General features: G+C 50.7%; 1 protein-coding gene across 1 annotated transcript in view; it reads left to right on the top strand.

The window, feature by feature from the left end:
* LOC147092835 (glycogen phosphorylase, muscle form-like) overlaps positions 1 to 22,500 on the top strand; it is a 73,659-nt gene that overhangs the window by 40,598 nt on the left and 10,561 nt on the right. Inside the window, 8 exon segments of the mRNA XM_085976093.1 lie at positions 769 to 861; positions 6,023 to 6,169; positions 7,027 to 7,190; positions 7,796 to 7,910; positions 9,700 to 9,801; positions 16,544 to 16,691; positions 17,395 to 17,453; positions 18,138 to 18,279. Coding sequence (XP_085832219.1) covers positions 769 to 861; positions 6,023 to 6,169; positions 7,027 to 7,190; positions 7,796 to 7,910; positions 9,700 to 9,801; positions 16,544 to 16,691; positions 17,395 to 17,453; positions 18,138 to 18,279 — 970 coding nt within the window.

Here is a 22,500-nt window from a genome sequence, read left to right on the forward strand (position 1 = left end):
CTCTTCCTCCCGAGCAGTCCTGTTCCATAGATTGACCACTCGCTCATTGAAATACTGGCCTGCATATTAGCGGGGTGGAGGAGGGGATAGAAGGTTCAGACGGTAAGCCCATAAGTCAGAGTTTCCCCACATGCCGTGGAGTTTAACTCCAGATGCGTGCGTCTTCTGTCATCGACTGGTTCCCCACCCAGAAGTCGGCCGGATTGACTGGCTTGGCTTCCAGTCGGGTGGGAGGCACTCGGGAGCAGGCCACAGGACCAGGTAGATCCGATCCACATCCTGGGGGGAGGTTTTGAATTCCCCCTCCACCCCCCCCCCCCCCCCCCCAATAGCGCCTTTCCGGACGTCCCAAAGCACCTTGCAGCCAATTAAGTACTTTTTTTGAAGTGTAGTCTCTGTTGAAATGTAGGGAACGCAGCAACCAATTTGCGCACAGCAAGCTCCCACAAACAGCAATGTGATGACCAGATCATCTGGTTTAGTGATGTTGGTTGAGGGATAAATATTGGCCCCAGGACACCGGGGAGAACTCCCCTGCTCTTCTTCCAATAGTGGCCGTGGGATATTTTACATTCACCTGAGAGCGGACTGTGTTTAACATCTCGTTCAAATGACGATACCTCTGACAGTGCAGCGCTCCCTCAGTACTGGCACAAGGAGTATCGGCCTGGATTATGGGGCTCAGCTCTCTGGAGTGTGACTTGAACCCACGACCTTCTGACTTTGCTGTGAACTCGCGCTCACTTTCACCTTGGTTTTTTTTTGCAGGTTGCCATCCAGTTGAACGACACCCATCCTGCCCTGGCCATCCCAGAGCTCATGAGGATACTTGTAGACGTTGAACATCTGAGCTGGGAGAAGGTGTGGACTGCAGTTAGCAACTTCTAGTGCCCCATTTCAGTCGAGAAAGAAGGAACTCTCTTTTTATACAGCACCTTTCACGTCCTTGGGATGCCCCAATGCGCTCCGTGGCCAATGAATTACTTTGAAGTGTAGTCGCTATTGTTATGCAGGCAAATGTGGCTGCCATTCTGCGCACAGCAAGATCCCAACAACAGCGAGCGAACGAATGCGCAGTCGATCTGTTTTTTTGGTGGTGATGGCTGAGGGAGTAATGTTGGCCCAGAACACCGGGAAGCCCCCCCCCCCGCTCTTTTTAATACTATTTACTGAGCCTTCTGTCGTTCCATATCCTTTCTCGTCTCTCACTTGGCCCCTGTGGTGAAGCATTCCACGGCCTAATAACCTGTGTGAAACCATTGCTTCAAACTACCCCCTTAGTTCTTTTAGTCACAATCCTCGATCTTCAGTCTGCGCCTCCAGTGACAAGCCACAATTTTTTTAAATCATAGAATACACTCTCGGGAGCCGCAAGCCTACATTTCGTTGTACTGCACTTGTGCACTAACAATGACAATAAAAGTTGATTTTGATTTGATTTGGTACAGCACAGAAGGAGGCCATTCGACCCATCGAGTCTGTGCCAGCTCTCTCAAAGCGCAATCCAGTCAGTCCCACTCCCCCGCTCTTTCCCCATATCCCTGCAATCTTTTTCTTCTTCAAGTATTAATCCAATTCCCTTTTGAAGGCTACTATTGAATCTGTATCCACCGCCCTATCAGGCAGTGAATTCCAAATCCTAACCACTCGCTGCGTAAAACAGTTTTTCCTCGTGTCGCCTCTCGCCTTAAATCTGTGCCCTCTGGTTCTCAACCCTTCAGCCATTGGAAACAGTTTCTCTTTACTTACTCTGTCTAAACCCTTCATGATATTGAACAGCTCTATCAAACCTCCTCTTAGCCTTCTCTGCTTTAAGGAGAACAACCACAGCTTCTCCAGTCTCTCCGCGTTCCTGTAATCACTCATCCCTGGAACCGTTCTAGTAAATCTCCTCTGCACCCTCTCCAAAGCCTTCACGCCCTTCCTAAAGTGCGGTGCCCAGAATTGGACACAAGACTCCAGCTGGGGCTGAACTAGTGTTTTATGAAGGTTTAGCATAACTTCATACAATCATATCATAGAAAGTTACAGCACGGAAGGAGGCCATTTCGGCCCATCGTGTCCGCGACGGCCAACAAAGAGCTATCCGGCCTAATCCCACTTCCCAGCTCTTGGTCCGTAGCCCTGCAGGTTACAGCATCCCAAGTGCACATCCAAGTACTTTTTAAATGTGATGAGGGTTCCTGCCTCTCCCACCCTCTCAGGCAGTGAGTTCCAGACCCCCACAATCCTCTGGGTGAAGAAATCTCTCCTCAAATCCCCTCTAAACCTTCCACCAATTACTTTAAATCTGCGCCCCCTGGTTTTTGACCCCTCTGCTAAGGGAAATAGGTCCTTTCTATCCACTTAATCTTGGCCCCTCATAATTTTATCCACCTCAATAAGGTCTCCCCTCAGTCTCCTCTGTTCCAAGGAAAACAGACCCAGCCGATCCAGTCTTTCCTCATAGCTAAGATTCTCTACTCCCAGCAACATCCTTGTAAATCTCCTCTGCACCCTCTCTAGTGCGATCACATCTTTCCTGTAATGTGGTGACCAGAACTGCACGCAGTACTCCAGCTGAGGCCTAACTAGTGTTTTATACAATTGAAGCATAACCCCCCTGCTCTTGTATTCTATGCCACGGCTAATAAAGGCAAACATTCCGTGTGCCTTCTTAACCATGTTTATAAAGCCCAGGATCCCACCTGCTTTATTAACTGTTTTGTTAACCTGTCCTGCCACCTTCAAAGATGTGTGCACCGACACCCCCAGATCTCTCTGTTCCCGCACCCCCTTTAAAATTGTACTATTTAGCTTGTATTGTCTCTCCTCATTCTTCCTACCGAAATGTATCACCTCACACTTCGCTGTGTTGAATTTAATCTGCCGTGTGTCCGCCCGTTCCACCAGCCTGTCTATTACTAGCTTCCTCACTGTTTACTGCACTTCACAACCCGAAACTCTCATTCTTCGAATCATCCCAGTGAATCTTCACCGCCCCCCGCCCCTTTCCCCGGCGCGTCCCCTTGCAGCTCACCTCCTTTCTGGCCCCAAATTCTCCTGAGGTCAGCGCGAGGCGACGGCGGGGTTTTGTGAAAGAAACGGCTTTGGTGGAATGGGGAGGGAGGAGGGGCTCTTTACCCAGCATGCACAGCGGCAGAGAACCCGCTCTACCCCCGGGCGAGAGTTGTTTCTCTGCCGCTGAAATTCTGCTGACCTGGTTTTACAGTACATACAATGACCATTTTCAAAATAAGGACAGCTGACGCCAGTCCCTAATGTGTCTGCAATTTACAGGTTTCACTATATATAGAATTGTATAATATTGAGCTAGAGTACCGTAACGACAACAACTTGCATTTATATAGCGCCTTTAACGTAGTAAAACGTCCCATGGCGCTTCGCAGGAGCATAATCAAACAAAATTTGACACCGAGCCACATAAGGAGATATTAGGGCAGGGGAGGTAGGTTTTAATGATCGTCTTAAAGGAAGAGAGAGTGGCGGAGAGATTTAGGGAGGGAATTCCAGAGCTTAGGGCCCCAGGCCGCCAATGGTGGAGCGATTAAAATCGGGGGATGCGCAAGAGGCCAGAATTGGAGGAGCGCAGAGACCTCTGAGGGTTGTAGGTGCTGGAGGCGGTTACAGAGATAGGGAGGGGCGAGGCCACGGAGGGATTTGAAAACGAGGATGAAAATTTTAAAATCGAGGCGTTGCTTAACCGGGAGCCAATGTTGGTCAGCGAGCACAGGGGGTGATGGGTGAACGGGACTTGGTGCGAGTTAGGGCACGGGGCAGCAGAGTTCTGATTAAGACACACACATGTACCAGACAGGCTTTTAGCCCAGCAGGAGGGGGATAGAGTGTCAGAAAGGAATGTCAGTGGCTGACTGGACTCCAGTCTAGACAGGGCCTTTTGCAATAAAGATTGGTCGAAATGAGATAGCAGCTGTATCAACCGCATACATGCAGAACGTGAGGACATATGGTACCCACATTAATCCTACATAATGAAACCTGTAGGATGCAACACACAGGAGAACTGAGGCTAGTGTAAGCAGTCAAGTCGACATGCTTGCGATCCCGAAGGAGGCCTCGGCTATTTACAATCTCTATTAATGACATAGATGAAGGGACCAAGTGTAACGTATCCAGGTTTGCTGACGATACAACGCTAGGTGGGACAGTAAACTGAGGAGGACACAAAGGGGGCTAAATTCGGTTGATTTGCGCCTCGGGCGCTAACGGTGCGCAAATCAACTAGTGCCTGGGCGCGGCGCCACTAACGCCTCCCGCGAAATTCAGCGGGAGGTTAACAGTGGCGCTGCGCCGCTGGCGATGACGTCATCACCATGTGCAGCGCCCTGGCTATAATATTGGGTGGCGCCCCCCCACTTACCGCCGGACTCTATGTCCGCCGGGGTCAGGGGGGCCTACCTGCGGCCGGGGCGGCGATGGTTAAAGGGGAGGTGGCGGGCAGCCATTTTTGTTGCTGGCCGCCTGTGAAGCCCCCCCATTTTTTAAATGGTGAGAAACTTTCAAATGTTGGTGTTCAGGGGGATTTGGGTGTCTTCGTGCAAGAAACACAGAAAGCTAGCATGCAGGGACAGCAAGCAATAAGGAAGGCAAATGGCATGTTGGCCTTTATTGCAAGGGGGTTGGAGTATAAGAGTAAGGAAGTCTTGCTACAATTGTACAGGGCCTCGGTGAGACCACTCTCTGGAGTACTGCGCCCAGTTCTGGTCTCCTTATCTGAGGGAGGATATACTTGCCTTGGAGGCGGTGCAACGAAGGTTCGTTAGATTGATCCCTGGGATGAGAGGGCTGTCCTATGAGGAGTGATTGTGTAGATTGGGCCGATACTCTCTGGAGTTTAGAAGAAGTGAGAGGTGATCTCATTGAAACATATAAAAAAGGGCTTGACAGGGTCGATGCAGGGAGGATGTTTCCCCTGCCTGGGGAGTCTAGAACCAGGGGTCACAGTCTCAGGATAAGGGGTCGGTCATTTAGGACTGAGATGAGGAATTTCTTCACTCAGAGGGTGGTGAATCTTTGGAATTCTCTACCCCAGAGGGCTGTGGATGCTCAGTCGTTGAGAATATTTAAGGCTGAGATCGATAGATTTTTGTACTCTAGGGGAATCGAGGGATATGGAGATCGGGCAGGAAAGTGGAGTTGAGGTCGATGATCAGCCATGATCTTATTGAATGGTGGAGCAGGCTCAAGGGGCTAAATGCTCCTATTTCTTATGTTCTTAAGGAGTCCTTGGTATGTGAGTATAATCGGTACCTATATCTCAGATACACGGCATTAAGGGGTTGTGAATTATTATCCCATTGACTTGATGTTTACAGTGTCTCCTGGTCCTCAAACTTGTATTAGTTGTAAAGGATGTACAGTATGATGTCCTGAAAGACTAAGCAGGCTAGAAAAGAGAAGGCTGAGGGGTGACCTGATCGAGGTCTTTAAGATTATGAAGGGGTTCGATAGGGTCGACGTAGAGAAGATGTTTCCACTTGTGGGGGAGACCAGAACTAGGGGCCATCAATATAAGATAGTCACTAATAAATCCAATCGGGAATTCAGGAGAAACTTCTTTACCCAGAGAGTGGTGAGAATGTGGAACTCGCTACCACAGGGAGTGGTTGAGGCGAATAGCAGAGATGTATTTAAGGGGAAGTGAGATAAGTATATGAGGGAGAAAGGAATAGAAGGATAGGCTGAGATGAAGTAGGGGAGGCTCGTGTGGAGCATAAACACCTTCTGAAGGGCAGCTAGGGATGGGCAATAAATGCTGGCCTTGCCAGCGACGCCCAGATCCTGTGAACAAATAATTAAAAAGATAGACCTGCTGGGCCAAATAGCCTGTTTCTATGCTGTAAATTCTATGTAATATCCCATAATACCTCCTGAGGGCAATAGGGATATAGGGCGATATCTTGTATAAACCCAGCATCTTGTACAAATTGAACAGGAGCTAGTCTCGCTGGCAGGATTCCCGATGCGTGACTGGGTTTGTCTGTCTTTGTTCCTGCTCTAGGCCTGGGATATCACTACCCGCACCTGTGCCTACACCAACCACACGGTGTTGCCGGAGGCCTTGGAGCGCTGGCCTGTCCACCTCTTCGAGTCACTGCTGCCGCGGCACCTGTCCATCATCTACGAGATCAACAGGAGGCACCTGGAGGTAAGCCTGGCCCGAGGTTAATATTCCCCGACCAGGCCTGGGGGTCTTGCCCACTATTTCTACCCCCGACCCTTTGAATTCCCAGTATTCGCTGCGTCCTCGGACCCAGTTCCGAGTGGCGGCAGCCAATGTTCCCTCTAATTTTTATTTTAGGTGCGTGGTCCCCTTAAATGCGCCGCGCTGCGTAGGTTTTCCCCTGAAACTGAATGGGCAGCGCAGCCCCTTAAAGGGGCCACCCCCCCCCCCCCCCCCCCCCCCCCTCGCCCCCAAAAAGAATTCGGGGTGAACATTGCTGGTGAGCCACTTGCGTGGGACCTCCCGATCACCGAGACCGCGCAGCTTAGAGGGAATGTTGGCGGCTACATGTTTCCCATGAGAGCATGGGAAAAGGAGCAGGCCATTCAGCTCCTCGAGCCTGTTCCGCCATTCATCTGCATCTTAACTCCATCAACCCGCCTTGGATTTGTAACCCTTAATACCTCTGATGGCTGTGGCCTGTCTGGGACGCCCCTCTGTGAGGGGCTGTGGCCTGTCTGGGACGCCCCTCTGTGAGGGGCTGTGGCCTGTCTGGGACGCCCCTCTGTGAGGGGCTGTGGCCTGTCTGGGACGCCCCTCTGTGAGGGGCTGTGGCCTGTCTGGGACGCCCCTCTGTGAGGGGCTGTGGCCTGTCTGGGATGTCTCCCTCCGAGGGGGTGTGGCCTGTCTGGGATGCCCCTCTGTGAGGGGGTCAGGCCTGTCTGGGACCTATTTTGATTGGCCCGGCCCATCGATGCGAGTAAGCAGAAGGGATTGCTGGTGATATTGTTGTCAGGCGATGGAGGTGTCATGAGCTGCTTCTGATTAACCCACCCCTGCAGAACGTCAGTAAGAAGTTCCCGGGAGAGCACGACCGCATGCGTCGCATGTCCCTGATTGAGGAGGGCGATCTCAAGAGGATTAACATGGCTCACTTGTGTATCGTCGGCGCACACGCTGTTAACGGAGTTGCCCGCATCCACTCCGACATCCTGAAAAAGACCATGTAAGTTTTGCAAGCTACAACCCCCCTCCCCCCACCCCCACCTATAAACTGAATGCAAGGGATTTTATTGAGTGAAGCTGTGCTTGGTGATGAACTGAGGTGAGCCAAGAACCATCAAAGGGTAGAAACACTAGGAGGGGAGGTGAAAATAAAGACTTGCATTTATACAGCGCTAATACGACCTCTGGACGTCCCAAAGTGCTTTTCAGCCAATTAAGTACTTTTTGAAGTGTAACTGTTTTCATGTACCTGTCCTGGGAGTGTTTGATGGGGACAGTGTAGCGGGAGCTTTACTCTGTATCTAACCCGTGCTGTACCTGCCCTGGGAGTGTTTGATGGGACAGTGTAGAGGGAGCTTTACTCTGTATCTAACCCGTGCTGTACCTGCCCTGGGAGTGTTTGATGGGACAGTGTAGAGGGAGCTTTACTCTGTATCTAACCCGTGCTGTACCTGCCCTGGGAGTGTTTGATGGGACAGTGTAGAGGGAGCTTTACTCTGTATCTAACCCGTGCTGTTCCTGCCCTGGGAGTGTTTGATGGGACAGTGTAGAGGGAACTATACTCAATACTCACTCTGTAATTAAAATCACTGCTTATCCTTTCAGCTTCAAAGATTTCTACGAGCATGAGCCTGAGAAGTTCCAGAACAAGACGAATGGGATCACCCCGCGCCGCTGGCTGGTGTTGTGCAACTCCGGCCTGGCAGAGGTCATTGCTGAGGTAATCTTTGTAGATTTAACAACCAATCACTAGATTAGTCCTCCATTTACTGACGCCCGCTGTGGGCATTACAGAAATAAAGAAATGGCATTTATATAGGGCCTTTCATGTCCTCGGGACGTCCCAAAGCGCTTTACATCCAATGAAGTACTTTTTAAAGTGTGGTCACTGTTGTAATGTAGGAAACGTGGCAGCCAAATTGCGCACAGCAAGCTCCCATAAACAGCAATGTGATAATGACCTGATCATCTGTTTTAGTGATGTTGATTGAAGGATAAATATCGGCCCCGGGACACCGGGGAGAACTCCCCCTGCTCTTCTTCCAATAGTGGCCGTGGGACCTTTTACATCCACCCGAGGGGGCAAACGGGGCCTCGGTTTAACGTCTCATCCGAAAGACGGCACCTCCGACAGTGCGGCGCTCCCTCAGTACTGCACTGGGCGTGTCAGCTGGATTATGGGGTTCAAGTCTCTGGAGTGGGGCTTGAACCCACGACCTTCTGACTCTGAGGCGAGAGAGATAGATACCAACTGGGCCATGGCTGGCATCTGGGGGAGGGGCGGTGGTAATTTCAACCTAACTCGACAAGCAGGAAACTTATGGGATTGGGTGAAACGCCGGTTTTACACCCTGCCCAATATTACGCCCCGCTGACTTCAACAGAGAGTAAATTGAGGCGGGGTGTAAAACCGACGTTGCCCCCAATCCCCTCAGTTTCATGACGAGTGAATTAGGTTAAAATCGCCCCTCCTGATAACTGCTACCGCAGCATTATAATACACTCGCTTATTGCCCCCCGATTATCAAAATCCACGACAAGGCCTTGGACAACATGGACCACTTTACATACCTCGGGAGCCTATTATCAACAAGGGCAGACGTTGACGACGAAGTCCAACACCGCTTTCAGTGTGCCAGTGCAGCCTTCGGTCGCCTGAGGAAGAGTGTTTGAAGACCAGGACCTCAAACCCGGCACTAAGCTCATGGTTTGCAGAGCAGCAGTGATACCCGCCCTGCTGTATGCCTCAGAGACATGGACCATGTACAGCAGGCACCTCAAAGCACTGGAGAGGTACCACCAACGCTGCCTCCGCAAGATCCTGCAAATCCATTGGCAGGATAGACGCACCAATATCGGTGTTCTTGCTCAGGCCAACATCCCCAGCATTGAGCGTGGTCAAAGCTTCGATCAGCTCCGATGGACGGGTCACATCGTCCGCATGCCCGATACGAGACTCCCAAAGCAAGCACTCTACTCGGAGCTCCGACACGGCAAGAGAGCCCCAAGTGGGCAGAGGAAACGCTTCAAGGACACCCTCAAAGCCTCCTTGGAAAAAGTGTAACATCCCCACCGACACCTGGGAATCCCTGACCCAAGACTGCACAAAGTGGAGGAGAAGCATCCGGGAAGGCGCCGAACACCTCAAGTCTCTTTGCCGGGAGCAAGCGCAGGCAGCGCAAGGCGCGCACGTCAACCCAAGCACCTCACCCACCCGCCCCTTCAACCACCGTCTGCCCCACCTGTGACAGAGACTGTAGGTCCCGCATTGGACTCATCAGTCACCTGAGAACTCATTTTTAATGTGGAAGCAAGTCATCCTCGGTTCTGAGGGACTGCCTAAGAAGAAGAGGATAATCCACTCGCTGCATTCCCGCTAACCAAATAATTCCGCAATATTTCCCCCCTCCTTCTGCACTCCTAATGCGAACACAAGGGATCCCGCCTAGTAAAGTGAGTCACTGAGCTAACTCACTTTCTTTCTCTCTCACTCTCTCTTTCATCCTCAGAAAATTGGTGAAGATTATATCTGCGAATTGGATCAGTTGAAGAAGCTGCTGGCGTTCGTTAATGATGAAGGTTTCATCCAGGCCGTGGCTAAAGTCAAACAGGTAATCCAACTCTTCTCCTCCTTTGTCTGTACGAAGGGCACATTCTAGGCTGATGTGTTTCAGTGAGTCGTAAAGACGCTACTTATATACATACTTAAAGAAAGACTTGCATTATTTTTCCAGCACCTTTCACGACCTCGGGAAGTCCCAAAGCTCTTTACGGTGATCCAGGACACCGGGGAGAACTCCCCTGCTCTTCCAATAGTGGCCGTGGGATATTTTACGTCCACCTGAGAGAGCAGACGCGGCCTCGTCTCATCTGAAAGACGGCCCCTCCGACAGTGCGGCGCTCCCTCAGTACTGTACCGCCCCTCCGACAGTGCGGCGCTCCCTCAGTACTGTACCGCCCCTCCGACAGTGCGGCGCTCCCTCAGTACTGTACCGCCCCTCCGACAGTGCGGCGCTCCCTCAGTTCTGGCACTGGGAGTGGCGGCTTTTTTATGGGCTCAAGTCGCTGGAGTGGGGTCGAACCCACGACCTTCTGACTAACAGAATCCTGTAACTAGGGCATTCTTTCCAAGAGAATCCTGATCGGCTGTGAAAGCTGCGGACTCTTAATCGTAGAACCTTTTACAAAAGCAACATAAATTCAAATGCTGTGATGCTGCTTAATGGACACGAAATGGATGCCGAGAGTTATATTGGCTCACTGAGGCCCTCTGTGGCCAGAAACCTGGTACTGTAATTTTGCAGCAGTGCCAAGCAATGACCATCTCCAACAAGAGAGAGTCTAACCACCGCCCCTTGACATTGAATATCATTACCATAGCCGAATCCCCCACCATCAACATCCTGGGGGGGGGGGTCACCATTGATCGGAAGCTCAACTGGACCAGCCACTAAATACTGTGGCAACAAGCGCAGGTCAGAGGCTGGGTATTCTGCGGTGAATGTCTCACCTCCTGACTCCCCAAAGCCTTTCCACCATCTACAAGGCACAAGTCAGGAGTGTGATGGAATACTCTCCACATGCCTGGGTGAGTGCAGCTCCAACAACACTCTAGAAGCTAGACACCATCCAGGACAAAGCAGCCCGCTTGATTGGCACCCCATCCACCACCTTAAACATTCACTCCCTCCACCACCGGCGCACCGTGGCTGCAGTGTGTACCATCTACAAGATGCACTGCAGCAACTCGCCAAGGCTTCTTCGGCAGCACCTCCCAAACCCGCGACCTCTTCCACCTAGAAGGACAAGGGCAGCAGGCGCATGGGAACACCACCACCTCCAAGTTCCCCTCCAAGTCACACACAATCCTGACTTGGAAGTATATCGGCCGTTCCTTCATCGTCGCTGGGTCAAAATCCTGGAACTCTCTCCCTAACAGCACTGTGGGAGCACCTTCACCACACGGACTGCAGCGGTTCAAGAAGGCGGCTCACCACCACCTTCTCAAGGGGCAACTAGGGATGGGCAATAATTGCTGGGCCAGTGATGACCACATCCCCAGAATTAATATTTTAAATAAAGCTTGGGGCTCTTATCTCTCGAAACCGGAAGGCTGAGGGATGACCTGATCAAGGTCATAGGCATAGAGTTATACAGCACAGAAAGAGGCCCTTCGGCCCATCGTGTCCATGCCGGTCATCAAGCCCTGTCTAATCTAATCCCATTTTCCAGCATTTGGTCCGTAGCCTTGTATGCTATGGCATTTCAAGTGCTCATCCAAATGCTTCTTGAATGTTGTGAGGGTTCCTGCCTCTACCACCCTTTCAGGCAGTGAGTTCCAGATTCCAACCACCCTCTGGGTGAAAAAGTTCTTCCTCAAATCCTCTCTAAACCTCCTGCCCCTTACCTTGAAACTATGCCCCCTGGTTATTGACCCCTCTACTAAGCGAAGAAGTTCCTTTCTATCTACCCTATCTATGCCCCTCATAATTTTGTACACCTCAATCAGGTCCCCCCTCAGCCTTCTCTGTTCTAAGGAAAACATCCCCAGCCTGTCCAGTCTCTCTTCATAGCTGAAGCACTCCAGCCCAGGTAACACCCTGGTGAATCTCCTCTGCACCCTCTCCAAAGCAATCACATCCCTCCTATAGTGTGGCGACCAGAACTGCACACAGTATTCCAGCTGTGGCCTAACCAGCGTTTTGTACAGCTCCATCATAACCTCCCTGCTCTTGTATTCTATGCCTCGGCTAATGAAGGCAAGTATCCCATATGCCTTTTTAACCACCTTATCCACCTGTTCTGCTGCCTTCAGGGATCTATGTACATGCACACCAAGGTCCCTCTGATCCTCTGTCTTTCCTAGGGTCTTACCATTCATTGTGTATTCCCTTGCCTTGTTAGTCCCTCCAAAATGCATCACCTCACACTTTTCAGGGTTAAATTCCATTTGCCACTGTTCCGCCCATCTGACCAACCCATCTATATCGTCCTGCAGACTGAGGCTACCCTCCTTGCTATTTACCACCCCACCAATTTTCGTGTCATCTGCAAACTTACTGATCATACCTTTTACATTCAGATCCAAATCATTAATGTAGACCACAAACAGCAAGGGACCCAGCACCGATCCCTGCGGTATCCCACTGGACACAGGCTTCCAGTCACAAAAACAACCTTCGACCATCACCTTCTGCCACTAAGACAGTTTTGGACCCAATGTGCCAAGGCACCCTGGATCCCATGGGCTCTTACCTTCTTGACCAGTCTCCTGTGCGGGACTTTATCGAAAGCCTTACTGAAATCCATGTATACCACATCCACTGCACTACCCTCATCCACACACCTAGTCACCCCCTCTCAAAATTCAATCAAATTGGTCAGACATGATCTTCCCTTGACAAAGCCATGCTGACTATCCCTGATTAATCCTTGCCTCTCCAAGTGGAGACTAATTCTGTCCCTCAGAATTTTTTCCAGTAATTTCCCTACCACTGATGTTAGGCTCACTGGCCTGTAATTCCCTGGTTTATCCCTACTACCCTTCTTGAATAATGGTACTACGTTAGCTGTTCTCCAGTCCTCTGGCACATCCCCTGTGGCCAGAGAGATTTTGAAAATTTGTGTCAGAGCCCCTGCAATCTCCTCCTTTGCCTCACACAGCAGCCTGGGATACATCTCGTCCGGGCCTGGGAATTTATCCACTTTTAAGCCTGCTATAACCGCTAGTACCTCCTCCCTCTCGATGCTAATATGTTCAAGTATATCACAGCCCCCCTGCCCGATTTCTATGTCTACATCGTCCTTCTCCATAGTGAACACAGATGCAAAAAATTCATTTAAAACCCCACCTACATCTTCTGGCTCCACACACAGATTGCCACTTTGGTCCCTAATGGGCCCTACTCTTTCCCTAGTTATCCTCTTGCCCTTAATATACTTATAAAACACCTTAGGATTTTCCTTTATTTTGCTCGCCAGTGTTATTTCATGGCCCCTCCTCGCTCTCCTAATTTCTTTTTTAAGTATCCCCCTGCACTTTTTATACTCCTCTAGGGCTTCCTCTGTCTTTAGTCCTTTGTATCTGCCAAAAGCCCCCCCTTTTTTCCTAATCCATTCTCGTATATCCCTTGACATCCAAGGTTCCCTGGGCTTGTTGTTCCCACCCTTGACCTTTACGGGAACATGTTGCCATTGTACTCTCTCAATTTCCTTTCTGAAAGACTCCCATTGCTCCGATGTGGATTTTCCTACAAGTAGCTGATCCCAGTCCACTTTGGCCAGATTCTGCCTTATCATATTAAAATCGGCCTTACCCCAATTTAGAACCTTTATTTCCGGTCCATCTCCGTCCTTTTCCATGACTACCTTAAATCTCACTGAATTATGGTCACTGTCACCAAAGTGCTCACCTACTAACACTTCTACCACTTGCCCAGCCACATTCCCTAGAATTAGGTCCAGTACCGCCCCCTCTCTTGTAGGACTTTCTACATGCTGGCTCAAAAAGCTCTCCTGGATGCACTTGAAGAATTCTGCACCCTCTAAGCCTTTCACACTCTGACTATCCCAGTTAATATTGGGGAAGTTGAAATCCCCCACTATTATTACCCTATTATTTGCACATTTCTCTGAGATTTGCCTACATATCTGTTCCTCTATCTCCCCCTGACTGTTTGGGGGCCTATAGTACACTCCCAGCAAAGTGCTTGCCCCCTTTTTGTTTTTAAGTTCTACCCATATGGCCTCATTAGAGGAACCTGTTAATATATCATCCCTCCTTACAGCAGTAATTGACTCCTTAATTAATATTGCGACACCCCTCCTCTTTTTACCCCCCCTCTGTCTCGCCTGAAGATTCTATACCCCGGAATATTGAGCTGCCAGTCTTGCCCCTCTCTCAACCATGTCTCCGTAATAGCAACAATATCATACTCCCATGTGTTCATCAACACCTTCAGTTCATCCACCTTATTCGCAAGACTCCTTGCATTAAAATAAATGTCATCCAGCCTTGCCCTACTCCCTTGTGCCATTACATATTTGCTCTGCCTTCCAAGCTGACTTATTTTTTCCTCTATATTTGGCTGTACATCACCCCCTATTATAGCTCCACTCTGTATCCCAACCCCCTGCCAAGTTAGTTTAAACCCCCCCCAAACAGTGCTAGCAAACCTCCCCGCAAGGACATTTGTCCTGTTCTGGTTCAGGTGCAACCCGTTCGACTTGTACAAGTCCCACCTTCCCCAGAAGCAGACCCAGTGATCCAGGAAACTAAAGCCCTCCCTCCTGCACCAACTCTTTAGCCACACATTCATCTGCTCTATCCTCCTATTCCTATACTCACTAGCACGTGGTACCGGGAGTAACCCAGAGATCACAACCTTTGAGGTCCTGCTCTTTAACCTGCTACCTAGCTCCCTAAATTCTTGCTGCAGGACCTCATCCCTCTTCCTACCCATGTCGTTGGTCCCAATGTGAACCACGACCTCTGACTGTTCACCCTCCCCCTTCAGAATGCCCTGCAGCTGTTCAGTGACATCCTTGACCCTGGCACCAGGGAGGCAACAAACCATCCTGGAGTCACGTCTACGGCCACAGAAACGCCTATCTGTCCCCCTTACGATAGAATCCCCTACCACTATTGCTCTCCCACTCTTTTTCCTCCCTTCCTGAGCAGCAGAAGCACCCTTGGTGCCAGGAAGTTGGCTGCTGCTGCCTTCCCCTGGTAAGTCATCCCCCTCAACAGTATCCAAATCGGTATAGGGGGATGGCCACAGGGGTCACCTGCACTACCTGCCTGCTTCTACTGCTCCGCCTGATGGTCACCCATTTCCCTTCTGCCTGTGCAGCCCTTACCTGCGGTGTGACCAACTCACTAAACGTGTTATCCACGATCCTCTCAGCATCGCGAATGCTCCAAAACTCATCCATCCGCAGCTCCAGCGCCTCAATGCGGTCTGCCAGTAGCTGTAGCTGGATACATTTCCGGCACATGTGGTGGTCAGGGACACCGGCAGTGTCCCTGAATTCCCACATAGCGCAGGTGGAGCATAACGCGGGGCTGGGCTGTCCTGACATGACTTACCCTTTAATTGGTGGTATTGAATTCATTTAAATTAATTAAAGATATACTCTAGGGCGCTTGTATAGCAGAAGTCCCCGCTATACCAGAGAGACCCTAGAAAATATAAACCGCAGAATTGAAGTTACCTTGCAGCTAAATGATATATTTAAGGGCTCTGGTTTACAAACAAACTAGATGATGAATATCACACCTTAAAAACTATAAACCACAGAGCTTAAATTTAAAAAGAGAGACATACTCACCAACCAATCACTTACCTGCTTTCTGGTGACGTCACACTTCGATTTCTTTTTACCTCTCTCCTTCCCTTTGAGTTCCGAGTTCATGATTATGAAGGGGTTCAATAGGGTAGACGTAGAGATGTTTCCACTTGTATCTAACCTGTGCTGTACCTGCCCTGGGAGTGTTTGATGGGACAGTGTAGAGGGAGCTTTACTCTGTATCTAACCCGTGCTGTACCTGCCCTGGGAGTGTTTGATGGGACAGTGTAGAGGGAGCTTTACTCTGTATCTAACCCCTGCTGTACCTGCCCTGGGAGTGTTTGATGGGACAGTGCAGAGGGAGCTTTACTCTGTATCTAACCCATGCTGTACCTGCCCTGGGAGTGTTTGATGGGACAGTGTAGAGGGAGCTTTACTCTGTATCTAACCCGTGCTGTACCTGCCCTGGGAGTGTTTGATGGGACAGTGTAGAGGGAGCTTTACTCTGTATCTAACCCCTGCTGTACCTGCCCTGGGAGTGTTTGATGGGACAGTGCAGAGGGAGCTTTACTCTGTATCTAACCTGTGCTGTACCTGTCCTGGGAGTGTTTGATGGGACAGTGTAGAGGGAGCTTTACTCTGTATCTAACCCGTGCTGTACCTGCCCTGGGAGTGTTTGATGGGACAGTGTCGAGGTCTTTAAAATTACGAAGCTTGATCAGGAAGGTGTGGAGAAGATGTTTCCACTTGTCGGGTAGTCTAAAACTAGAGGTCATCAATATAAGATAGTCACTAATAAATCCAATAGGCATTCAGGAGAAACTTCTTTCCCCAGAGAGTGGTGAGAATGTGGAACTCGCTACCACACGGAGTGGTTGAGGCGAATAGCACAGATGCATTTAAGGGGAAGCTGGATAAACACTTGAGGGGGGAAAGGAATAGCAGGATATGTTGATGGGGTGAGATGAAGAGGGGTGGGAGGAGGCTCGCGTGGAGCACAAACACCGGCCAGCAAATGGCCGGTAAAACTCTGTCATTTATCGGCTGCTGTTTAATATCTTCCAGGAGAATAAACTGAAGTTTGCAGTGCAGCTGGAGAATGATTACAAGGTGAAGATCAACCCCAACTCCATGTTCGACGTGCAAGTCAAGCGCATCCACGAGTACAAGCGGCAGCTGCTCAACTGCCTCCACATCATCACCTTCTACAACCGTGAGTGCTCCCCCTGCTCCCAGCCAGCTGATTCAGGGGCCTCCCCGTCACTGCACCCTGCCATCCCTCAATTAAAACCCCATCCTGGTCAACCAGCCGTCGATTGCCCTCTGTGTAAATTAGATAGAGGCCCTTTTTATTCTGTGCCGCCTTCCCCGTGCACCTTTGTCTCTCATCCAGGACAAAGCAGGCCGCTTGATCGGCATCCCATCCAGCACCTTAAACATTCACTCCCTCCACCACTGGCGCACCGTGGCTGCAGTGTGTACCACCTACAAGCAGCAGTGGTTATGATCTGAAATTGTTGAACTCCATGCTGAGCCCCCGGAAAGTTGTAAAGTGCCTAATCGAAAGGTGAGGTGCTGTTCATTGCGCTTCGTTGGAACGGTGTAGGAGGCTGAAGAAGCACAGGTCATAGTGAGAGTGGGGTCGTAGAATTAAAGTGACAGGCGACCAGAAGCTCGGGGTTACACTTGCGGACTGAACGGAGGTGTTCCGCAAAGCAGTCACCCAATCTGCGTTGGTCTCGATGTAGAGGAGACTGTGCCGTGAGCAACGAATACAGTATACTAAATTCCAAGAAGTACAAGTAAATCGCTGTTCCACCTGGGAGGAGTGTTTGGAGCCCTGGACGGTGGGAAGGGAGGAGGTGATCGAAAGTTATTTTTATTCCAGCCTCACTAGTGTGTGTTGTGTTTTACAGGGATAAAGAAAGAGCCCAACAAGCAGTACACACCTCGCACAGTCATGATCGGAGGGAAGGTACGATCCAACCACAAGCATGAAGCCTTCTCTCTACTGTGTGTTTACAACGTATCAATAATTGTTTAAACATGTTCTCGCAGCAGAGCATCTCATTAGCACTCAACTTCCTGCCCTGTGATTCGGTGCAGTGATCTCTTCTGACTGTCTGTATCTAACCCCGTGCTGTACCTGCCCTGGGAGTGTTCGATGGGACAGTGTAGAGGGAGCTTTACTTTGTATCTAACCCGTGCTGTACCTGCCCTGGGAGTGTTTGATGGGACAGTGTAGAGGGAGCTTTACTCTGTATCTAACCCCTGCTGTACCTGCCCTGGGAGTGTTCGATGGGACAGTGTAGAGGGAGCTTTACTCTGTATCTAACCCCATGTTGTACCTGCCCTGGGAGTGTTTGATGGGACAGTGTAGAGGGAGCTTTACTCTGTATCTAACCCATGCTGTACCTGCCCTGGGAGTGTTTGATGGGACAGTGTAGAGGGAGCTTTACTCTGTATCTAACCCGTGCTGTACCTGCCCTGGGAGTGTTTGATGGGACAGTGTAGATGATGCTGGGCTTATCACACCAGTGAGGGAGCAGATGCTAGTAATCTGATCCAGGCCGTATTTCCTCCAGGCTCCATTTCTGGCCTTGTTCATGTCTAGCTGCCCGCTGTTTAACCCCTGACTCCGTCTCTCTCGGCTTTACAGGCTGCACCAGGATACCACATGGCCAAGCTCATCATCAGACTCATCACCGCGATCGGAGACATCGTGAACAACGACCCTGTGGTAGGAGATCGGCTGAAGGTCATCTACCTGGAGAACTATCGGGTGTCCATGGCTGAGAAAGGTTTGTCCTCCTATGTAGCTGCAGGAAATGGCGCAGTGAAGAAAGATTTGCATTTCTATAGCGCCTTTCACATCCTCAGGACGTCCCAAAGCATTTTACAGCCAATGAAGTACTTTTTGAAGTGTAGTTACTGTTGTGATGTAGGAAACACGTAAGACAATTTGCGCACAGCAAGCTCCCACAAACAGCAATGTGATCATGACCAGATCAGGATGCTGGTTGAGGGATTAAATATTGGCCCAGGACACTGGGGAGAACTCCCCTGCTCCTCTTCCAATAGGGTCCTTTTACGTCCACCTGAGAGGGCAGATGCGACCTCGGTTTAACGTCTCATCTGAAAGAGTGCCAGTGCAGGCATGAGAACTGTGTGGCTTGTTCACCTCCTGACCAGGCTGATTTACTCCTGGTGAGTTGTCAATGGTGGGGGGAGTGCGAGTCGCTTTTCCCCTGTTAGCCACTCTGGGGCTGTTCCTTCCCCCCTCAGTTATTTCTTTCAGTGTCTTGAAGGCCGTTTCAAAGTCATCGAGGTTGCCTTGCACCAATATTGTTCCGTTATCGTACATGTTGACAGTCGTGGTTGCACTGTCCGGGTCCCCTGGTTTCTTAATTTTCAGTTTGGACCCATTAGCGGTTCTTTCCTGCTTAACCCTGGTATAGTGTGATTTTATTGCTGTGATCCAAGCCGCTGACTGATCTGAGTAAAAAATGAGATTACACTTTTTCCCAGTGCTGTACCAGTCAGCAAAAAGAGTTTCTGGTTGTTCTCTCAGCTGCTCATGCTTGAGCGATTTTATTTTAAATTTTTTGGTGTTGGGGGGAATCTGGAAGAGGTTGCTCTCAGTGCGCCTCGGAGGAGCCACAGCAGCTCCCGATTCGGTCATTTTTAGTATTGTTGAGGTAGAAACTATTGTTGACCTTAGAATATGCTTTTCTGGGGCCCCGGGTTTGGTGTTTCCCTCTCCCTGCTCGTGAACTTTCCCAGGTCCCGGACTCGCTCGCTCTCCAGGCTCTCCCCAGGCCCCGTACTCACTGTCCTGGTCTGCGTCTGGGATTTGCCGTTTCCCGGTGTCTTCCGGCTGCTCCCTTCCCCCTCGGAGGTCTCTGAGCCTCTGTCTTGGCCCGGCTCCTCGGGCCTTTCCCTGGCTTCAGGCTCCCTCCCCAGGACCCGTACTCACTGTCTGCGTCTGGGAGCCGCTGCCTCACGGTGCCTTCGGGCTGCTCCCCTCTCCCTCAGAGGTCTCCAGGCCTCTGTCTCGGCCCGGCTCCTCTGGCCTTTCCCTGGTTTACAGTCCTGTGTTCCGGCCGCCGTTCAGGACTCCGCTCTGGCCCCGTGCGGCCTCCGTTGAGTCGCCGCGCTCCGACCTCCGCTCTGGCCCCGTGCGGCCTCCGTTGAGTCGCCGTGCTCCGGCCGCTGTTCTGGCCCCGTGCGGCCTCCGTTGAGTCGCCGCGCTCCGGCCGCTGTTCTGGCCCCGTGCAGCCTCCGTTGAGTCGCCGCGCTCCGGCCGCTGTTCTGGCCCCGTGCGGCCTCCGTTGAGTCGCCGCGCTCCGACCTCCGCTCTGGCCCCGTGCGACCGCTGTTCGGATTCTTCCCTGGTCTGTATATTCTTCTCCTACTTCTGTCTTTTTGCTTTGACTTTTCGTTCTGTTTTCTGCTTTCCTCTTTTTTTTCGGGTCCCGTCTTTGGCGCTCTTTTTTTTGCGGTCTTTTTCTTCTTTTCTTTCTCTGCTTAAACTAAGTTAAACTAACCTTAAACTTAAACTAGACTAAACTAAACTAAACTGAACTAACTTAGCTAGAATTTATACCTCTTAAAACTTGAAATGTAACTTTTTTTCCCCACTTTAAACACTGAAAAACATTAAAACTCAGCAGCTCATCTTTCGTGCGACCTCTCTCTCTGTTCTCACCTCTTGTGCGACCTCTCTCTCTCTCTCTCTCTCTCTCTCTGGCGTGTCTCTCTCTCTCTCTCTCTGGCGTGTCTCTCTCTCTCTGGCGTGTCTCTCTCTGGCGTGTCTCTCTCTCTCTGGCGTGTCACTCTCTCTCTGGCGTGTCACTCTCTCTCTGGCGTGTCTCTCTCTCTCTGGCGTGTCTCTCTCTCTCTGGCGTGTCTCTCTCTCTCTCTGGCGTGTCTCTCTCTGGCGTGTGTCTCTCTCTCTCTCTCGCGTGTCTCTCTCTCTCTGGCGTGTCTCTCTCTGGCGTGTCTCTCTCTCTGGCGTGTCTCTCTCTCTGGCGTGTCTCTCTCTCTCTGGCGTGTCTCTCTGGCGCGTCTCTCTCTCTCTGGCGCGTCTCTCTCTCTGGCGCGTCTCTCTCTGGCGCGTCTCTCTGGCGCGTCTCTCTCTCTGGCGCGTCTCTCTCTCTCTCTGGCGCGTCTCTCTCTGGCGCGTCTCTCTCTCTCTCTCTGGCGTCTCTCTCTCTCTGGCGTCTCTCTCTCTGGCGTCTCTCTCTCTCTGGCGTGTCTCTCTGGTGTGTCTCTCTCTCTCTCTCTCTGGCGTCTCTCTCTCTGGCGTCTCTCTCTCTCTCTGGCGTGTCTCTCTCTGGCGTGTCTCTCTCTGGCGTGTCTCTCTGGTGTGTCTGTGTGTCTCTCTCTGGCGTCTCTCTCTGGCATGTCTCTCTCTCTCTGGCGTGGCTCTCTCTGGCGTGTCTCTCTGGCGTGTCTCTCTCTCTCTCTCTCTCTGGCGTGGCTCTCTCTGGCGTCTCTCTCTGGCGTGTCTCTCTGGTGTGTCTGTGTGTCTCTCTCTCTGGCCTCTCTCTCTGACGTGTCTCTCTCTCTGGCGTGTCTCTCTCTCTCTGGCGTGTCTCTCTCTGGCGTGTCTCTCTCTGGCGCGTCTCTCTCTCTGGCGTGTCTCTCTCTCTCTGGCGTGTCTCTCTCTCTCTGGCGTGTCTCTCTCTCTGGCGTGTCTCTCTCTCTCTGGCGTGTCTCTCTCTCTCTGGCGTGTCTCTCTCTCTCTGGCGTGTCTCTCTCTCTCTGGCGTGTCTCTCTCTCTCTGGCGTGTCTCTCTCTCTCTGGCGTGTCTCTCTCTCTCTGGCGTGTCTCTCTCTCTCTGGCGTGTCTCTCTCTCTCTGGCGTGTCTCTCTGGCGTGTCTCTCTCTCTCTGGCGTGTCTCTCTCTCTCTGGCGTGTCTCTCTCTGGCGTGTCTCTCTCTCTCTCTGGCGTCTCTCTCTCTCTCTGGCGTCTCTCTCTCTCTCTGGCGTCTCTCTCTCTCTCTGGCGTCTCTCTCTCTCTCTGGCGTCTCTCTCTCTCTCTGGCGTCTCTCTCTCTCTCTGGCGTCTCTCTCTCTCTCTGGCGTGTCTCTCTCTCTGGCGTGTCTCTCTCTGGCGTGTCTCTCTCTCTCTCTGGCGTGTCTCTCTCTCTCTCTGGCGTGTCTCTCTCTCTCTGGCGTGTCTCTCTCTCTCTGGCGTGTCTCTCTCTCTCTGGCGTGTCTCTCTCTGGCGTGTCTCTCTCTCTCTGGCGTGCCTCTCTCTCTCTCTCTCCTCTCTCTCTCTCAATTCAATTCAATTCAATTCAAATCGCTTTATTGGCATGACAAGTTACATCTTATGTTGCCAAAGCATCGGAAAACATTCATGTTTGTTCACAAAAATACAGATCTATCCATACAGTGTATAAACAGATATATCCCTGAGTGTATAAATATATTTTCATATAATTTATATATACTCTTTTCTTATATTTAATGGTTGTCCCTCTGTTTATGGCAAGCTGTAACATAGTGTGCCGCTAGTGTTATGCAATTTCTCTCTTCCCCTAGTAGGTATGGGAGTTTTTGGTCGTCGTTCAAATTTCTGAATTCCAGGCATATTTTTGTGAATTTTGGGTAGAAATTCTCCCTTATGCCCTGATATTTTCTACAAGCTGTGAGGAAGTGCATCTCTGTCTCCACCACTCCCTGACTGCAGTGAGAGCATATCCTGTCCTCTCTTGGTAGCCGGGTCTGCCTGTGTCTACCTTTTTCAATCGCCAGGCTATGTTCACTAAGTCTGTACATTGTCAAGGTTTTTCTCAGTTTGCTATCTTTTACCATGGTCAGGTAATCAGCTATGTTGTATTGTCTGTTTAGGGCCAAGTAGCAATTGAGTTTGCTTTGGGTTTTTGTTGTTTCTGCCCAGTATGACAGATATTTTTCCTTTTGCTTAGCGACGATTGTGTTGGGTCGGATTCTTTGTGTTACCCTGTCACTGTCCTGGGGCTGGTTATTGTTAGTAGTGTTAGTAGTTACTTCA

This window comes from Somniosus microcephalus, unplaced genomic scaffold, assembly GCF_052327205.1.
Source record: "Somniosus microcephalus isolate GS21.2 unplaced genomic scaffold, FLI_Smic_1.0 unresolved_chr2, whole genome shotgun sequence".
In the NCBI taxonomy this organism is placed as follows: Eukaryota; Metazoa; Chordata; class Chondrichthyes; order Squaliformes; family Somniosidae; genus Somniosus; species Somniosus microcephalus.